We start from the raw sequence: 18,620 nt of genomic DNA, 5'->3' as shown, positions 1-18,620 counted from the left end.
AAAAAGCCCAGAACCATATGGCTTCACTGGTGAATTCTAAAAATGTCTAAAGATGAATGAACACAAGTCCTTCCCAAACTCTTCCAGAAAATCAGAGAGGAAGAAGCACTTGTCAACACGTTCCTTGGGGCCGTTATCCTGATGCCAAAACCGCAAAGACCACATTCCTCGTGAACACGCAGCAGTCAGTGCGCTGAAGCAGATTTGATGAAGGACAAAACACACGGTCGTCTCCACAGACGCAGAAAACAGGAGCCAGATGCCCCCTCCTCAGTGCAACCCCCCCAGCCCTCCGCAAAAGCTGGACCCACTCTCTGCCCCTCCCCCACTCGTTCTCACTCTCTCAGGAATATTTAACATTTGGGGCGCCTGGGGGGCTCAGTCGGTTGAGCGTCCGACTTCGGCTCAGGTCACGATCTCGCGGTTCGTGGGTTCGAGCCCCGCGTCGGGCTCTGTGCTGACAGATCAGAGCCTGGAGCCTGTTTCAGATTCTGTGTCTCCCTCTCTCTCTGCCCCTCCCCTGCTTGCACTCTGTCTCTCTCTTTCTGTCAAAATAAAAAATAAACATTAAAAAAAATTTAATAGAAAAACAAATGAATGTTTTGGGTGGCTGGTGATGCAGCCATCCACTCAGCAAGCGGTGACCCCCCCACCAAGTACCTGGCGCTGTGTTTCAGGCCGAGAGCTGAGGAAGGTGGGACCCCCCGGGCCCCTGGGCTGGGACAGGGGTCAGAGCATAAGTAACTGTGGCCTAAGGAAGACCTCACAGAGAGCAGGAGGGGGGGGGGGCAGGTGAAGCCCAGCAATTCCGGAGGGTTCCACGGAGGAGGGGCGCGGAGGGAGTCAAGGGAGGGTCGGCCGGACAGACGTGGGGACCAGGAGGGGCCCTGGCGTCAGCACTGCAGGGGACATGGCTGGTCAAGGGAGTCATGAGGGGCTTCAAGTGCCACGAGAGGAGCTGGGCTCAGTTCCAGAGGCGTCAGGGGCCCCGGAAGGTCCACGGTGTCTCTGGCAGTGGGCAGGTGAGCAGACCAGGAAGGGGATCCTGGCACCGGTCCCACAGACAGACGGCAGGAGCCGTGCCAGGCGGAGGGCCCGAATCTCAAGCCGGAACGTCAGTTAGAGGCACAGACGGAGCCATGGAAGGGCTTCTGCTCAGGAGGCCCGGAAGGTTCCGCGCTGCTCCTGGAAGGCGGGAGCCTGGCCGCTGGCTTGGTGCCGCTGGGTCCCACGCCAGGCCCACACACGAGTCACGGAGGGAGCAGCCTCCCAGCATCGGAGGGACGCGCCCCCGGCCTGCCCACCATCCGGCCCGCAGCCCCTCACCCCTGCGGCAGGCCCAGAGAAGAGTTTCTCCGACTCTGTCAGCCGGGACGCAATGTCACTTCTAGACGAGCCATCCAGCCCTGGAGATGCGCCAGGCTGCAGAGGGGGAGACAGCTGTGTCCCCTAAACACAGCCAAGGAGCCGCCTCCCAGAGCCAAACAGGACGGTGGCAGAAGCAGAACTGGCAGGGGACTAGGCCCCAGCCGATGCAGGGACGGCCTTTGACAGACCTCCGTCTGCCTGCAAGGTCAGGCCCGCTGAGCCCCAGCAGCCGGGACTCTGGCCCCGCTCAGGGAGCTGCTCCCTCGGCCCGGATGCCAGTAAGCATGTAGGCACTTATTAGCACCTACTGTGTGCCGGGCTCCGTTCCTCCCCCACGGGAGCGACAAGGGTCAGCAGGGCATGAAGGACACAGACTACGGGCTGGCTCTCGGCTCTGTCTGTCCCACTATCTGTGTTCTGTCTCCGGGCCCCGGTCTCCCAATCTGTAAGTGGGGGTGAGAAAGCCCTTCCCCCCCCCGTTAGCAGCGCTAACAGGACCCGTCTGTCCTCCGGGAATTTCGGCAGAAGCCCACCCAGACCTTCAGAGACACGCCATCCTCTCCCTCAGGACCTGGGGAGAGAAACGATGGCCCCGTGTGGCCCCCTCCCCCTGGCTTCTAGAGGGAAGGCCGCAGGCGTGGGCTGGGGAGGGTTAACCTGAAGAGTAGGGGAGCTGGCGAGGGGCTCCGAGCGACCCAGCCACAGACAGAGGACACGAGCCAGCGGAGTGCCGGGGCCGCCTGAGTGGAGCTCGCACAGGGCACCGTGGGGGCACCCCTTCGTGTCACCCAGGGGCACGAGGATGCCGGCCCCGAGCCCCTCCCCAGGGCATCCAGGGTCCGACAGACGCCAGGCAGAGGAGGCAGGCCTGGGGGTCACGAGAGGGGAGCCCCGGCGGTGGGTCCGGCAGGACCAGCTGAGCCGAGAGGAGGGAGGCCTTGGAAGACGGAGGTGACGGTGTCACCTGCACCAATAATTGGATGTTGCAAATGCCGGGGCTCCACAAAGTGCCCCCAAGAGAGCGACCCGTGCTGGTCAGCCAGCATCTGGAATCTGGCATCAGGAGGACACGGACACTCGGGGAAAACCCACTCTGGGCACGGTAACACGTGCCCCATTTCAGGCCGTCCTTCCCGCCTGCCCAGCCCGGAGCGGGGCCAGGGACCAGGGCAGAGGTGGACCGAGGAGAACCAAACGGACCGCAGATCCCTCTCGCCCCAGTGCAATATCTGGGCCTGGACAGACACTATTTGGAAGCAGGACCAACGTGTTGACTTTCCAGTTCGCGGGTGTGACAGTGGGCTCTGGGCGTGGGTAGTTCTGGTCTCAGTCTGCTCGGTGAAGCCCACCTGTGTGTCTGCGTGGGGCAGCTGTGTCCACGGTGGGGTCCCCAGGGCCTTGGGACGGGAGAGGAGGGGAGGGGAGCCCATCTGGCTGGGGCTAGGCTGGCACCAGCTTCCCAGAATCCCTGGCCCTTTCCCACTGGTGAGACCATCAGGGCTGGGGCTTTGGGGAGCAGGGGGTGTGCATACAGCCCCACCCATACACCACGGTGCCCGAGGGACCCAAACAAGCATGGAACCCAAGCGGGAACGGTGAATTCTGACAGGAGCACGGGACGGTCTGGAAAGGCTTCTGGAGACGCAGCGTTTGAGCTGGGCCTTGCAGAAGGAGCTCAAGGGGGAACCGTGCCCCTGCAGAGGGACGGGCACAGCAAAGGCCGGCAGGTGCGAGCCCGTCACTGGCACGGCCACAGGGTGGGGCACACGGAGGGGTATGACGGAATAGAGCCCGGAAGACGAGAGAGCATCCGATTGCTGCCTTTACAGCGGCGTCGGCACGGGCCGTGGCCGATCTGGGCTTCACTCCCCTCACCCGTCAGCCCATCTCTCCTGGCTCTCACAGCACATCCGAGGAACAAATGCGTCCCACCGTCTCCCATCAGAGCCTTCACCAGCAGCTCAGAGCCAGAAAGGCTCAGGCTCAAACCGCAGTTCTGTTCCTCCCTAGCGGTGCCACTCTGGGTAAGCCTCAGTTTACGCATCTGTAAAATGGGGGTAGCGGGCTGTCCCTGGACGGAGCGATAAACATAACGTACGTAAAACCTGGCCCGGCGTCGGCCCAGCGAACAAGCAGCACCCGCCCACACCACCAGCGGGCACTCACTTACATAGGAGGCCAGGAACGCGGTCGGGGCCAGGATGAGAGCCAGGTAGAGGCAGGGGGCTGCGACCAGAAGGCTGCCGGCGCAGAGGAGGGGCTCGGCCCGAGGGTTGACTTTCTTGTACCTCCTGGAAGCCTCTGCTCCCACGACAACTCCAATGATGCCAGTCACGACAGTCAGCGCCCCAAAAATCAGGCTGATGGGAAAGAGCAGAGCAGGGTTACTCGGCCAGGTGGGGGTAGCCCTGTCCTGGGGCTCGGCCCCTGCCCCGAGTGCGTGATCGGGTACCTGCGGGGAGTGTGACTGTGGGCCCCCTCCCCTCCCTCCTAACCAATGCTCCTGGGTCCTCAGGGCCCCTCCCTCCATTTTCCTTCCTGCCCCGTCCTGGGGAGGTCACTGGCCACCAGGGTGGCTGGCCCAGCAGGCCTCACTGCTCAGACAGCCCCTCCTAACTGCACTCCCTGCCCCTACTCCCGGACGCGCTTCCCCTACACCTGTCCCCCTCCTGCACCTGCTGCCTGGGGAAGGGTTCCTCAGACCGAATTCCAAGCAGGTCCCCAGAGGGTGCTTTCTAAAATACAGGTTTGAAAAAATAATAATACAGAGTGCCCACCCCCTGCCTAAAACTCCCCACCAGCTCTCAGACACCACTGGGTTTGGTGCCAACTCGTCGCGGCCCGTGTGGCCCTCCGTGGTCTGACCCTGGCTGACCTCAACCCCACCCCCCAGCTCCAACCTCTGCCCCCAGATGGGCTCTTGTCCCCACTTCATACTTTTATCCCTGCATCCGGACACTCCTCACTAGGTTTCCCACCCACTGAACTCCTACTCATCCATCAAGGCCCATCACAGGATCCCCTCTTTGGAGATGCCTTCCTCTGTCCCCTTGCTGATTCCTTCACTCCCTTCAGTTCCCAGATCTGCTTCTGTGTTTCTACCATCAAGGTCATTCACTAGCCTGCTGATTCCTGGAGGACACAAACCAGGTGCGCCTTAATCTCCCGACTACGCTGGCAACACAGAACCTGGAGTACGAGAGACAGTCCCAGAACTGCCGGGCAGACAGCCGCAGGGGGCAAGGTGGAGGAAGGATAAGGCAAGGTCACTCAGCTAATGCAGCAGCAGAGCCAGGATCTCAATGCCCACCTGCCCCCCCGCCCAGCCTCCTTTTAAAGGGGTTCAAGCGACCCTGACCTAGACGAACCATGGATGTAGTCGGGGCCTCTCCAGCGCTCGGTGGCCTCCCGTTGTCCTCGGGCCAGCTCTGCGGACCGGCCTCTGCTGCCCGTGTGGCATCTCGCCCTTCTCTCTCCACCCCCACCTCTGCACAAATGACTGTGGGTTCTCCAGACTCACCCATCTTCCGGCCCCCCTGGCCTGGAGCACCACTGCCCCACCCACCCCCTCCCGCTGCCAGCACCCCCTCCTGGCCCAAGCGTTTCCAGAAGTGCGCAGATGGCCTCCGGTATGGCGGGGTGATGACCATTCGCCAAGATGCAACACGACAGGTGCGAGACTGGGCTTACTGACAAACCGAGTCTCCCCAAAACCGCCTTTCCTCTAAACAGCTTCTGTGAAATATCCATCCCACAGGCTGAGGACGGTGGGCTAATCCCCCTGCACCACCCCCTTGGTGAACAGGAGGGAGTGTAGGGCCCAGAGAGGGCAGGGACCTGCCCCAGGTCACACAGCCCCTCACTGGCACAGCCAGGGCCTCCTGACGAAGCACGTGTTGGCCTTAGGCAGCTTAAAGGTGCCCAGCGACCCTTCCCAGGCTACAAGCTGCACAAGGTTCTGGCTCAGGCCAGTCGAGTGACCCCGAATCCTGGAAGAATGCTGTCTACCTTGGAGTCCGGGTCTGAGCTGGCCCTAGAAGGTTCTGGAGACCTTCCTGAGACTTAGGATTAATTATTCAGACAGGGCCCTCCACTGGCCCCCACAAAGGAGGTGTGGCCAGAGGACAGGTCCAGCCGCCAAGCTACCCCCAACCCACAAGACCTTCCCAGAATCGGACTCTCAGAGCCAAGAGGGTCCTTAACGTCCTGCAAGTTCATGCTGACCCTCTGTACAATAGCCCTGGCAAGCAGCTGTCCAACTCCCACTTACATGCCCTGAGGGGCGGGAAGCTCACTACCACCACACATCCCCTTCCACAGGGGCCAGCTCTGAGTGTTGGAAGTTCTCCCAGGGGCTAAGCCGGCATCCTTGTCCTGAAGCTTCCCTCCCTCGACGCACCCTCACCGTGGGGCCTACCCTAACCGCAGAGGGTGTGTTAATAGCTGAGGTCCATGCAGAACCCCAACACCAGGACCTTCTACCTACCCTGTGGCAGGCTGAGTAATGCCCCCCAAGATGTCTATGCCCAATCTCTGGAACCTTTACAAAGGTGATTGCATTAAGGGTCTTGAGAAGGGGAGATTAGCACCCATTAACCGAGGCCCTCCATTTAATCGCCAGCATCTCTATAAGAGGGAAGCGGAGGGAGACGTGAGACACAACAGGAGAAGGCAACGTGACCACAGCTGTGGAGACTGTGGACGCGGCCACAAGCCAAGGGACACCAGCAGCCCCCGGAGGTGACGAGGCAGGAAGGACCATCCCCTGGAGCCTGGTAGGGCACGTGGCCCAGTGCAACCATCTGGACGCGAGGCCTCGGGCTCTCTGACAAAGGGACTCGCTTGCCCAGGATCACACAGCCACTGAATGCTAGACACACAAGTGAGTCCCGTGTCCCACGTTTTCAAGCTGCTGCGGGACTTTCAGGGCCCAGTCTTTGTGTCCAGGGAGGTGACAGTCTGGCTGTAGCTGCAAGGCCAGCATCACAATCCGTGTGGTCCATGCATTCACTCATGCACTGCTGCCTCCTCCCGGCCCCCGCGGTGCTCCAGGAAGCGCCGCCAGGAGGTGCGCAGATGTTCAAGTCCAGCAGGAACCGGCGTCTCCAGAGGCGACAGGACGTGGCGCTAAGACCCCAGCTTTGGAGTCCGAGGGGCTTGAACCTGCCTCCGCCACGTGCTGCTGGGACAAGTCACTTAATTTTCTGAACTTCTGTCTCCTCATTTGCAGCAGGAATAATCGGGTTTGTTATTACAACACCTCTGAGGATTCTTCACGTAAAACGCTCAGCTAACGTTAAAGGTTAAGAAGTAACGATGGGAGGACGGAAGGGGACCTACGGGCAGAGGGCCCAGCTCGGGCATGGGGCATTCCGGAAATCACACGAAGCTCTCTCTGTGTCCCCAGAGAGGAGGCCAAGGAGACAGGGACAGAAGCATCGCCCCACGGGCCCTGCAGAAGCCTCACCCGCCTGCCAAGTGCCTCCCGGACCCCCACAGTGACCCAAGAGCGGGGAGACTGGGGCCCAGAGGGGACGAGGCTGCCGCCTACGGCCACCGGAGGTACAGGAGCTCAGCCAGAGTGGGAACCTGGCCTGCAGTCTGCCAGCAAGGCCCCAAGTCCCGGGGCACGTGCCCGCCCAGGGCTCCCAGCGGCCCCTCACCTGTCCTGGCTGCTGCACGGCTCCTGGAGGCAAGGGCGCTGCAGTCCATGCACCACACGGGCCTCGAACAGAAATTTGGGGGCCCAGAAGCCCAGAGCTCCAGTCACAAAGGCGATGGCAGTCACCCCAAGGGTGGACCACACAAAGCTCCAGCTGCAAGAGAAAGCGCCCTGGCTGACACCCCCAGAAAGGGCTGTGGCCGCAGGGCCCCTCTGCTCCTGTCGCTGCCCTCCCAGCTCACCCAGGCTCCGGACCCTCCCCGCCACAGCCCCCACCACACCCCCATTCTCGCTGGGCCTTCCCCCCTCCTCTCTGCAGGACCAGCTCTCCCCGTCCAGGAAGGCCCCAACCCAACAGCACGTTCTCCAGGAAGCCGCCCCCTGCCCCCACCTTCCTCCCAGCGCCCCCCCCCCCAGTCGCATGGCTCTGTATCAAAGAGAGCCGGGGCCTGTCCGCACCCCACATTCCAGTAAGTCATGAGGCCGGGAGTGCAGTGGACTGGGGCCGCCTCCCCGCCCATGCCTGGAACAGAAAGAGGATGGACGCACTCCCACGAGGTTTGCAGAGGTGAGTGATTAACTCCCAGCATCCTCCCGGCAACCCGGGGAGAATTATGTCCACTGAATAAATGAGGGGAGTGAGGTTCCAAGTCTCAGGTCACTCGGGGATAAGGCCCTGGCAGAGCTCACTCTGCCTCCCTCCCTCCCTTCCGGTCCCCATTCTGTCACAGGCAGGCAGGCAGGCGCAGGGGGCCTCCAACTGAGGGAGGGGCACCTCAGTTGGTGACTGGGAGCTCAGAGGAGGAAGAAGGCTGTGAACACTGGGACAGTCACGGAGGGCTCCCTGGAGGCGGAGAGAGGCAGGTCAGCAATGCCGGGGCAGACAGGGTTTTTGGTGACATGCAGGGAGGAGCAGGGACACTCACTTCCTCCCCAGGTATCTGACGTCCTCCCACCAGCTGCTCCTCGGGCCCCCCATGGCCACCTCCTCCTGCTTCTCAGCAGCTCCCCGGGGAGGGTCTGGAACCAGCACGATAAGCAGGACCAAGGCTACAGCTTCCAGGCAGGGCATGACCTGGGCACGGAGGACCCAGGATCTCAGGGCCACACATACACCCCTGCGACCCAGGAGATCCTGCACGTGGCTGAACCATGTGGCCCAGGCTCCGGGAGTCTCTGTGCCCTGGGAGGGGTGGGGCAGGGGGCTCATTTCCTGACTGCCCCTCACCCCTCACCCCTAGGAATGCAGCCTCTCTGGGGAGTAGGGTCCCCCTGGGACTTCCCTCCATACGGTCTGTTCAGTGATTGCTCTCTTGGGGTCTGTGAGCCCACGTGGCTGAGGACTGGCACCGACTGGGGTTCTCACCACCTCCACCTGCCAGGCCACTTCTGCCCTGGGATGTCCCCACCCTTGTCTGTCCACCTCTGAGATTCCAGGAGGCAGCACGTACTGCCCCCGCTTTGCAAGCCACTTGCTTGAGCTCACGGCCTGAGCAGACCCAGCGGCCAGCATCTGAATCCAGGGCCGTGACCTCCACAGTTCACGTTCTGTCAAACGTCTGAAGCCGCCAACGTCTGACCACCCCCCACGGCGCCAGCTACCGTGCCAAGTGGCGAAGGCCACTGGAGGCTGGAAAGTCCCTGCCTGCCCAGGGGGATCAGAGGAAGAACAGGAGGCTGGACTCACTCGGAGGGCCCAGCGCCAGTTCCCGGTCAGCTGCAACACGGCCGAGCCCAGCATGTAGCCCAGACCACTGCGGCAGAGGATGGACAAGGGGGTGGGCAGTGAGGGGGGGGGGGTGGGGCGGGGCAGTGGGGGGGAGGGGCAAGGGGATGGGCAGTGGTGGGGAGGGGAACGGGAGTGAGGGGGGAAGGGCAAGGGGATGGGCAGTGGGGGAGGCCCAGCCTGAGCCCAAGGCTGCAAGGCCAGCCTGAGCTGGGGCGCCCCACCCCAAGGGGCCGGCTCTCTGCTGCTCACAGCCCTGTCACAGGAAAAGTGAGCCACATGAGGCCCAGATGTCCACTGCCCTTGGTCAAGTCACCTGTGACCTCTGGCTTCAGGCCCGTCTCCAGCACCACTGCCCCTGCCTCCCTATCCAAGGACCCAAGGCTCAGCCCTGCCTGAGTCAGGCAATGCCAGGAAACCTGGCTCAGAGCTCTTGGGCCCGACTGCAAATCCACTCTGACCTCCCCCACCCAGGGGAGCCCGCCCCGGCCCCACACGCTTCCCCAGGCAGGCCTTCCCAAGCGTCCTACGGGGTAGGAGGCATCTTTATTCCCTCGAACCCTCAACACAGCCCAGCAGCCAGTGTTCTTGCCCCCCCCTTTACAGATGAAGAAACTGAGGCCCAGGGTGGTAAAGGGACAAAGCGAGGAAGGAGCCCTCCTGGTCTGATGCCCTCCTACCCCAGCCCAGACTATTCTGGCTCCTTTGGGCCTCAGTTTACCACCTGGGGAAGCGGGTCCTGGGTGGCACCAACCTTCCGACAGGGATAAAGATGTAGAAGATGGCCAGCACCCGGGTCCGCTGGTCCCTCACAAAGAGGTCGCCCAGAATGGTGGGCGCGATGGTGGAGTAGCTGGCCGAGCCGGTGCCCACGACTCCCCGGGACAGGAAGAACAGCCAGGAATACTGGGCAGGCAGGCACAAGACCCCAGTGAGCCCCAAGATCACCCTCGGGGTGAGGGACCTGAGCGAGTGTCAGAGGCCCAGGTCCTGGTGACAGGAGCCCCCCCCCCCCCCCGGGGTGGAGGAGGGGATCTGGGCTCACAGACGCCTGGCTACCCACCCAGCCCAGGTCCCCACATCACACGGGTGCCCCCTGCTGGCGCCTGCAGCCACTGCCTCCCCACCCACTCTCCCACCGCCCAGGGGAGCCCTTTTTCTGGGCCGTGCCTTTGCCAGCCAGGCATGGGCCCCCAGACAGTGGCTGTCACCTCCACCCGCCCGCCACAGGCAGCAGCGGGAGGTGCAGGAGAGGAAGTCTCCCGCTGAGAGAGTCTAAGGGAGTCCTCTCTCCGCCCTGGATGGCGCCCCTGCAGCCAGCCTGGAGCCCATCATGTTTTAACGGGAAGGAGCAGGTGGTGGGAGCAGGGGGCAGATCCAGGGCGCCTTGCAGGGAGGAGGGCACCCACCTGGGGGGAAATGAAGGAGCTGGAGAGGCCCGCCCCTGACCAGAGCAGGATCCCAATGCTCAGCGTAGCTTTGCGGCTGTGTCGGTCGCCCAGGTAGCCAAACACAGGTGCAGACAGCAGCAGGCAACCTATGAAGACTGGAGGGGACAGGCCGGGGCCTCATGCATTCCCCCGTGGTGGTGGGCGCGCAGACGGGCCTCCGGGCCCGCAGAAGAGGCCTGGCTCAGGTGCCGCAAAGCTGGCACCCTGGCAGTGGGTGGCGGCCACACGACCCACGGCCCCGAGTCAGGGGAACTGGGAAGGGGGTGGAGGGAGCTGGGCCGGCTCAAATCCCGGCTCTGCTGCAGGCTCGCTGTGCAGCCTGGGGTTACTAACTCCACCCCTCTGAGCGTCCCCCGAGCCGCCAGCGCTCGGTGCACGCCAGGCCCCGCGTCTCTGCGGAGCTGTCCGTCCCCTTGCCTGGCTGGGCCAGGTCCCATTTTGCCGTCACACCCCTGCTGGGGGCGGGAGGCAAGGGAGGCCTGCCCGGGCCTGCGGTGCAGAGACCTGCAGGGTTTAGACTGAGTGCAGTCGTTCTCGGAGGCTGGAAAAAGGCCTGGTTTTCCTAAGCAGGAAGAACATTCCCCTGGCACCGTCGGTTGTACTTGTTCCATTTTTTTAAAGTAAACCCTTCTGAATTGGGAGACCGGGTTAACGAACGCGTTTGCTACTCTGTGAAGACAAAGAAACTGCCGCGTTTTCGCACGACTCTGCACCCTCGCAGCTCGAGTCCCTCACCTGAAACCGTCTCCACCCTCCGAGGGGGGGGGCGTGTCCGCGGCCGCAGGTGAGCGCGGCGTCCGGACCCGCCTCCGCCCGAGGCCCCGCCCCACGCCTGGGTCCGCATTCGCTGAGCGCGCGTGATCGACATTGCCTGAGCCTAATGAGCGTCCAGAATCGTCCCAGCCCCTCCCACTCCGCCCCACCCGCTCTGGTATTGCAGAAATTAGGCCAGTTTTGACCTACAAAAAATAAGGCAATTTAAAATGGTTCGACCTAATACTCCACAGAGAATGGTCTTTGGTGCCAGGGACATTTATAATTTTAATAGCTACCTCCAAAATAGGCCTCCAAAAAAGGCTGTATCCGTTTACACTCGTGCGGAAGCGCGTATCTCAGCTCCCTTGATATGATCAGTCACTTTGTTCCTCGTAATGGTTGAGGCACAGACGGTGTCTCGCTGATGTTTTAATCTGCATTGTCCTTATGTCAGTTCCTGTGCTCACACTTTCTGCCCATTTCTCTCTTGGGCCCTTGTGGGAATTGCAAACAATTTCTCCCAGGCCTTCACGTTTAAGGATTTAAAATGCAAATTCTGGGCTCGCATCCTGACCCAATGACTGCTTAGCTGTGTGACCTTGGGCAAATTCCTTAACTCTTCTGTGCCCCTCGAATCAACTATATAATGAGATAGCATTGTGCTTCCTGTAGAAGGTTATCGAGAAGATTCAATGAAGTTAAGCATATTAAAAAGGCAGTGACTAGCTTTATGTTAATGCCTAATAAACGTCATCCATTGTTGTTACTAACTGCATTTATAGTTTCAATCATGTCGAGTTTACCTTCTTTACCTTGGTGTCCTCAAATGTGTCAATACTCCCCGTGTGGTGTTTCTTGTCTCCTTAATGCATCTCTTCTCTACCCAAAGGTTATAAAAATACTTCCCCAAAAGTTCTAATACTTTTATGAGATTCGGGGCAGGGATCCTTTATAAGATCTAAACACCTTAAACCCACAGATGCCCTGAAATGGAGAACCTTGTCCCCAAAGGAAGGCACACTCACACACACACACACACACACACACACACACTCCTTTGTTCCTATAGCATCCAATGACTTCTGTGACAAATGGGAGCGATAAAAGAGAAGCGGGTTAAGAGGACTCCACAAGAAGCTGCCTGGATTTGATCCAGCTGTGTGACCTTCAGCAAGCCCCATAGCCTCTCTGTGCCTCAGGTTCGGCATGCATAAAATGGGCATAATAACAATACCTGCCTCGTGGGTTTGTTGTAAAGATTAAATGAGTTAATATCACAAAACACTTGCGATAGTGTTGGGCACATGGTAAAGGCCACATCATTAAATGTTATTAATCGACGAACTAACTCCAACAGCCAGTCTGTCCCTTTGGAAGGGGAGGGGGTCTGACCACTGCTAACCCCCACCCTCTGCCCCACTCTTACAGCTCAGCCACGGCTGAGTCAGGGGCTCCCTCCCTCCTGCAGACACAGGGTGGGTCTCAGGCCATTTCACGACAACCCAGAAAAAGGCGAAGACTCACCCGAGGTCACCGGAGACAGCCTGGTCATCTGGTCATCAACCCCACTGCCTTCTCCACATAGCCTTTGGGCTGCTTCTGCAGAGTTGAGCCTCCCTTCACACACCCCCAGGCACACGCACATCCTCTCTACACACTCACACACATACACGCACGTACTTTCTCTCTCTCTCTCTCTCTCTCTCTCTCTGCCCCTCTCCCTCACCTGCACAAACTCCTTCCATGACATCTCATTTATCACCGCTTTGTAGTAATAATCCTGTTCACCAGGGAGAGGACCAGGGGGGCAAATATCGACTCACCTCCCATTATCTGTTTAACCTAGAAGTTGCGGGTATCGAGCTGAGATGGTCTCGCTTTGGCTACAGAAATGACTGGAGACCAGCACCGGCCTCAGCCCTGAGACAAGAGCAGTCAGAACGGACCTGGGACGGTACACGGTGGCCTGCTAACTCTTCCTCCGGTGCCTTTTAAAGACGTTTGTAGAACTACGTACCCCTTCATGCGTTTTCAGCCAACATTTACGACGTTCTCATCCTAAGTTTAAATAATTGCTAAGGATGTGATTTCCATCGTTATTGTATTTTTTTACACGATATTTTCATCTAAACCCTTGGGGCCACAGAGGGGTTCATTGCATTCGTGGGAAACGTCTGCCGTCTACAGACATCGCTTTAATGAGCAAACCGGTCTTTATTCGCCGAATCGATCCAACAAATCAGGATGATCGCCTGTGAGAAAGATACTAAATATTTCAAAGATATCTGAAATCAATGTGTTGACACCCATCCCTGAGACAACATCTTGCCTCTGAATGCTAAATTAGAGATAAATAGTAGACTGTCACGCCAGCAGGAAGACAGACAAGGCTTGGCATTTGGCCACGGGTCTGTGGCCTGGAGGAAACACCCCCAGTGGGTTTGTACTGACACCCTCTCTGCTATGCTCCCACAGCCTCGCACGGGAGCCCAGCATCTGTGAAGGGTCCCGTCTGCATGGCACCCTGGAGGCTTCCACACCCCAGGGCTGGGCGTGGAAGAAACATAGAATAGGGAAGAGGGACATTTTCCTGCTTGGAGGGGTGAGGTGGGAAAGAGGAACCAGGAGCTTTCTCTCAGGCAGGTCCATTTTAGGAAAGAAAAACACAGGCTTGAGGGTCCGTAAGCGGATTCTCTCCCAACTCTGCCCGTGTAGCCCCTGAAAGGTTTTTGTGTATCCCCAGGGGTCCCACTTGTCGCAAGACTGTTGGGGGAAGGAGGGTCCACAGAGAGGGGCACACGGGTGCCGGTTACATGTTGGGTGTGTGCACACGTGCGTATCCGGTGTCGTGACAGCGAGTGTGCCCATGGGGGCACGTGTGTGTCACCGTGGATGGAAGGTGTGGCTGGTCCCCACCGCTGGACTGTAGGCCCCGTGGGCCCAAACCCCATCTGAACACATGTGGGAAGTATGTCTGTCTGTCTGTCTGTCTGTCTGTCTGAGTTCCGGGGGCCAGATTCTTCAGGCCCACAGGGGAAAGCACGTGTCGGGATTTCTCAACCCCAGCCCGTCTCTGGCCCCGGCCGGGCTGCATAGGCACAAGAGAGCACGCCACAGTCACGATCTGAAGCTCAGGGGCCTTCTCCAGCCGTCCTCCCCGCTGCTGCAGCGTCTCCGCTCAACGCCGAAGTCTCCGCTCAGGCACCGGGCCCACCTGCTCCCTTCTCCTACCCACACTGCCCTCGCGCCCAGCACCGCCCTTCCTCAGCGTCCCCTCCTCTGTGCCGGGGGGACTCAGCGGGGCTCAGCCTGGCCCCCATTTCCCAGCAGCTGGAACGAGGTCCCTCCCCAGCATGAGCCCAGGGCCCCAGCCCCACCAGGGACTCACCCCTTACCTGTCTGAAGCAAACCAGCGCGGCTATCACTGATCTCAAAAAACTTCTGTACGTCCAGCAGCACTCCTGTGGACAGACGGACAGCGCTCAGGAAATGGGGAGTGGCCCGCAGGGCTTCTAAGGGCAGCTCCCCCTGCGTCCGGGACAGGGCCCCAGCGGGCCAGCACAGGGGGTGACTCGGGGCCCCCGGTTTCTCTTCCTCTCTGTCCCACACGCACGTACAACCACACGCGCACACAGACAGGGGAGCACGTCCGCACGCCCGGGAGCACATATCGCAGAGGCCCAAGTGTGTGTACGCGTTCGGGCACATATCGTACACCCCGGGACACAGACGCACGCGCACACTGACACGTGCACAGAGAGGCGCCCACATGTCCCACACACACGTGCCAACCTGCCACCATCGTCAGAGTGACGGGAGGCTCCCCGTGGCTGCACAGCTGCTCGCTCAGACTACCGGTGGGTATTTTTGTTTGTTTTGTTTCCTTTTAATTTGTAGAGAGAAAAAGAGCACGCAAGCAGGGGAGAGGGGCAGAGGGAGAGAGAATCGAGGGCAGGCTCCAGGCTCAGCGCAGAGCCAGACGCGGGGTTCGATCCCACGACCCTGGGCTCACCACCTGAGCTGAGAATCAAGAGTCAGACGCTCAGGCGACTGAGCCACGAGGGCCCCCCTAGACCACGGTGTTAATGGAAGTCCCTGGGACTGCAAGGCCGCAGCCCTGCTCGGGTACGCGCACCCATGCGTGAGCATAGGCGTGCAGAGACACATGTACACACGCGTGTTCTCCCAGACGCACGAGCAGACAGTCACGACAGTGCATGTGAGTGCTTCGGAGACAGGCCCCACTTAGGTCCGACCTCGGCCCGCCTCCCTGAGGGTGGCAGGCCCTCCAGGGTCTTCCTAGGCCAAGGCCGGTGCCATGGGCACTCGGCTCAACCCAGAGGGAGGAGACGGCCTGATACCAGGCTCCGATCCCCGAAAGCACAACTTCAGGAAGAGGTCGTCCAAGCGGAGGCGCCTGGTCGTCCGAGCTGTGAGGCCCTGGCCAAGTCCTTAGAAAGAAAAGCAATCGTCGGTCTCGTTGGATTATGAGTTGGCCGAGGCCCAGGCCCCTGAGCGGGGCCCTGCGCCTGTTTCCTGAGAGGCGGGGACTGTCACTGTCCCCCCCACACACACACACGGATGAGGCGCCCTCCCACCAAGTGTTGCCTGCAGAAGCGGCCACACGGTGGGGAGGAAAGCCCCACACCCACACGGCTGAGGCCCGTGGGCAGGTAAAGAAAGACCAAAGAACCAGACAAGAGAAGAGATTTTTGTAGAGACATTTGCTTTGGCCCCAGATGCACAGCGTCTGGGCACGCCACGCTGTATGTGTTTCCTTCCTTTTGATATCTTTTTTGGTTAAGTTTATTTACTGGTATTTTGAGAGCGAGAGAGCGTGCCAGCTGGGGACAGTCAGAGAGAAAGGGAGAGAGAGGATCCCAAGCGGGCTCCAGGCTGCCAGCGTAGAGCCCGACCCGGGGCTCGAACTCATGAACTGTGAGATCATGACCCGAGCCCAAACAAGAGTCTGACGTTCAACTGACTGAGCCACCCAAGCGGCCCCTCTTTTTCCCCCCTTCTTAGTATTTTTAATTACGTGAATAAGATGTATTCGTTGGGGAGAAAAACACTAATAAGTCAATAACTACACGAAAATTCTGTAGGATCACACTGGTCTCCATCTTCCAGGGTGAGGACTGGGCCCTAGTTTGGGATCCTCCCGGCCTGCTTTTCACCTTTCGGCCATCTTCCCCCAGGGCATCTGGCTGCCTTGAAAACCTCCTACCCCCCAGCAGCCCCGGGCACCTCTCCGCATGGTTTCACTTCTCCAGGCCTCCTCCGTCCGGTCCCTGAGGCCAGAGGAAGTGCCCACTAGAAAGGGGCTCCCCAGCCTGCAGGCCTGCAGGACTCCAAACCAGTGACTGACCCGCCCCCAGGCCCTGCACCCCTGCCCGGCCTCGGGCCCTCCACCCAAACCCTCAGCCCCCTTAGCCCCGGACTGGCCCCCTGTCTTGTTTGCACCAATCTGAGCATCTGAGCATAGTCCCCCCCGCACCCGACCCAAAAAATCATCCGTGGCTCCCCATTGCCTCAGCAGAAAGCCCCAGCTCCCAGCCTGGCAACCAAGGAGCCGTGATCTGGCAACAAGACTCTTCTAGAACAGTTCCCTGCGCTCCCCTCGTCAGCTCTGACCACACCACACACTTCCGCCCCGTGGGCCTTGGCCCACGCTGACCCTTCACCCAACCCCCCCCCCCCCACCCGCCGGCTCCCTGTCTTGCCGATCTGCTCGTCCTTCAAGACCCAACCCGAGTGCCCCCTCCTCTGGGTCCCGCCGGAGCCCTCAGTCACCGTCCTGGGGCCACCCTGCTGACGTCCCTCCTGCCCTGTCCGGTGCTGCCATGTCCTGTGATCCTCCGAGCTCCGCCCCCTAAGCCCCCCAGGCTGGCCTGTGAGTCCCTCTGCCTTGCAGGAGTCCCGGTGACGAGCTCCCCCCTCTGCCCCTCGAGGTGGCCATTCCGGAGCTCAGGAACCACCAGGTGGACCCCTCCCCGGGTCTCCAAGCCTGTAGTTAATGTTCCTTCAGCCAGTTGTGAATGAGTCCGTGATGCAGAGAGAAAAGGTTAGATCTTGAAGAATAAAGGAATGAATGAGTCGGTGAATGTGCCAGTAACAGGCAAAACAGGGTAGCCCCGGGGCCTCCAGGAAGGAAGTCAGAAAGTGCAAGGTTTGCACACAGCCCGCTGGCCCAGAAACCCGGCTATTCTGGGCCAGGCTGCCGGTCTGCCATCCACACCCTCACGGGGCACCCCCAGAGCCTCCGGGCCTTCGCCCTGCTGCCCTCACCCACCCACCTCCTCCCTGCACCCACAGCTGTGTGCATACACCCCGTTTGGGGCTGAATTGGGAACTCGATGCCTCCCTCCCCGGTTCGGGCCTGGCTGAAACCGCCCGCCCCTCCTCCAGGGGTGAGAGCGGCTGGGACGTCTCCACGAGAAGACAGTTTGCTGGGCGGTGGGTGCCGTGCGTCCACAGCGCCAGCAGGTGGCCGGGAGCTGTGAGTGACAGCAGGTGCAGCCCGGATGCCCTCCCCCCCCCCCCCCCCCCCCCCCCCCCCGCTCACCTGGGATGATGAACCAGTGCATGTAGTTCAGGAGGTTGACATAGCACAGCACCGCGGCGGCCGCGTGAGCTCTCCAGAGGGGCAGGCTCCAGGGGGCGGATGTGGTCCGAGGGGGGCACTGTCCCAAGCCCGAGGCCCCGGGGAGACCGCCTGGGCCCGGGGACGGCCCCTGAGGCTCCTCCGGCCCGGGCTCCCCGCACTCCGCGGACATGCCCCCAGCCTCACCCGCCTGTAGCTCCTGTCCCGGGACGAAGGCGCATCAGCTCTGCACCGACTCACTTCCTGTGGTTTCCCAGCGTCCTGACCTCAGAACAGCAGCCCCAACTGCACAGGTTCCTCCTGAGCCCACTGCGGCCTCGCTGGCGAGGTTTCACCACCCCAGACTCTGAGGCCCGCGAGGGACCCACCCTGGGGGACGGGACGTTATGGTCCCTTGACCCGGCCTGCAGCTTCGGTGGCCGCAGTGAGGAAGTGAGATGGGACAGGAAATGAGAGGACTCTCCAAAAGAGGGTCTGGCTGCCCAGACAAGACACGGGCTGCGAGTGCGGGAGGTGAACGGGGTCACATCAGGAAGGCTGGATGCCGGCCAGGCGAGAAGCCCCAGCAGGACTGTGCACGAGGCCACCACGGGCTCCGGGCTGGTGCCCCACCTGGAGAAACGAAGGTGGCGGAGGGGCGCGTACAGGAGGGCAGGCTGTATCTGTCATAGATACAAAACCCAGGGGGACGTTGTGATGAGGGGCGAGATATCAGCAGGGTCTCAAGGCGTCTCTTTACAGTTTATGAGTAGCGGGGTGCAGGGGGAGTAACCACACCGCACGGGAATCAGGCGACATCTCAACCAAGGGTCGAATTAACACCACCAACCAGGTCAGGGGTGTCGTGCTCCTCCACGTGAGGCCCCGAGCAGGCCAACGTCACCTAGGGGTGACCACATCTAATGAGGAAACGTCACACCCGAATTGAGGCACGCTCAATTTTAATTTTTAATACACTGTGTTTTAGGAAAGTTTTAGCAAAATCGAGCAGAAGGTTCAGAGGTTTCCTGTATACCCAGCCCCCACACATGCAGAGGGGGACGTCGGTCACAA

At 60.6% G+C, this 18,620-nt stretch overlaps 1 protein-coding gene across 2 annotated transcripts in view; it reads right to left on the bottom strand.

The window, feature by feature from the left end:
• The window catches only part of SPNS3 (sphingolipid transporter 3 (putative)), a 35,436-nt gene extending 17,434 nt beyond the window's left edge, over nucleotides 1-18,002 (bottom strand). The window contains exons 1-8 of one of the 2 annotated variants that reach the window (XM_043582712.1): nucleotides 17,529-18,002; nucleotides 14,359-14,424; nucleotides 10,166-10,302; nucleotides 9,511-9,662; nucleotides 8,718-8,784; nucleotides 7,957-8,105; nucleotides 7,032-7,184; nucleotides 3,539-3,728 (exon numbers count right to left, since the gene is read on the bottom strand). In XM_043582712.1, the coding sequence (XP_043438647.1) occupies nucleotides 3,539-3,728; nucleotides 7,032-7,184; nucleotides 7,957-8,105; nucleotides 8,718-8,784; nucleotides 9,511-9,662; nucleotides 10,166-10,302; nucleotides 14,359-14,424; nucleotides 17,529-17,739 (1,125 nt within the window). In that variant the 5' untranslated portion in view covers nucleotides 17,740-18,002. The remainder of the gene's footprint in view (nucleotides 1-3,538; nucleotides 3,729-7,031; nucleotides 7,185-7,956; nucleotides 8,106-8,717; nucleotides 8,785-9,510; nucleotides 9,663-10,165; nucleotides 10,303-14,358; nucleotides 14,425-17,528) is intronic. The other variant, XM_043582713.1, reaches the window with a different exon arrangement.
• Between the last annotated feature and the right edge of the window lie 618 nt (nucleotides 18,003-18,620).

The sequence above is a fragment of the Prionailurus bengalensis genome, chromosome E1 (assembly GCF_016509475.1).
Source record: "Prionailurus bengalensis isolate Pbe53 chromosome E1, Fcat_Pben_1.1_paternal_pri, whole genome shotgun sequence".
In the NCBI taxonomy this organism is placed as follows: domain Eukaryota; kingdom Metazoa; phylum Chordata; class Mammalia; order Carnivora; family Felidae; genus Prionailurus; species Prionailurus bengalensis.
Note: the sequence above shows the minus strand (reverse complement) of the source record. Positions and strands in the feature narration are given on the sequence as shown.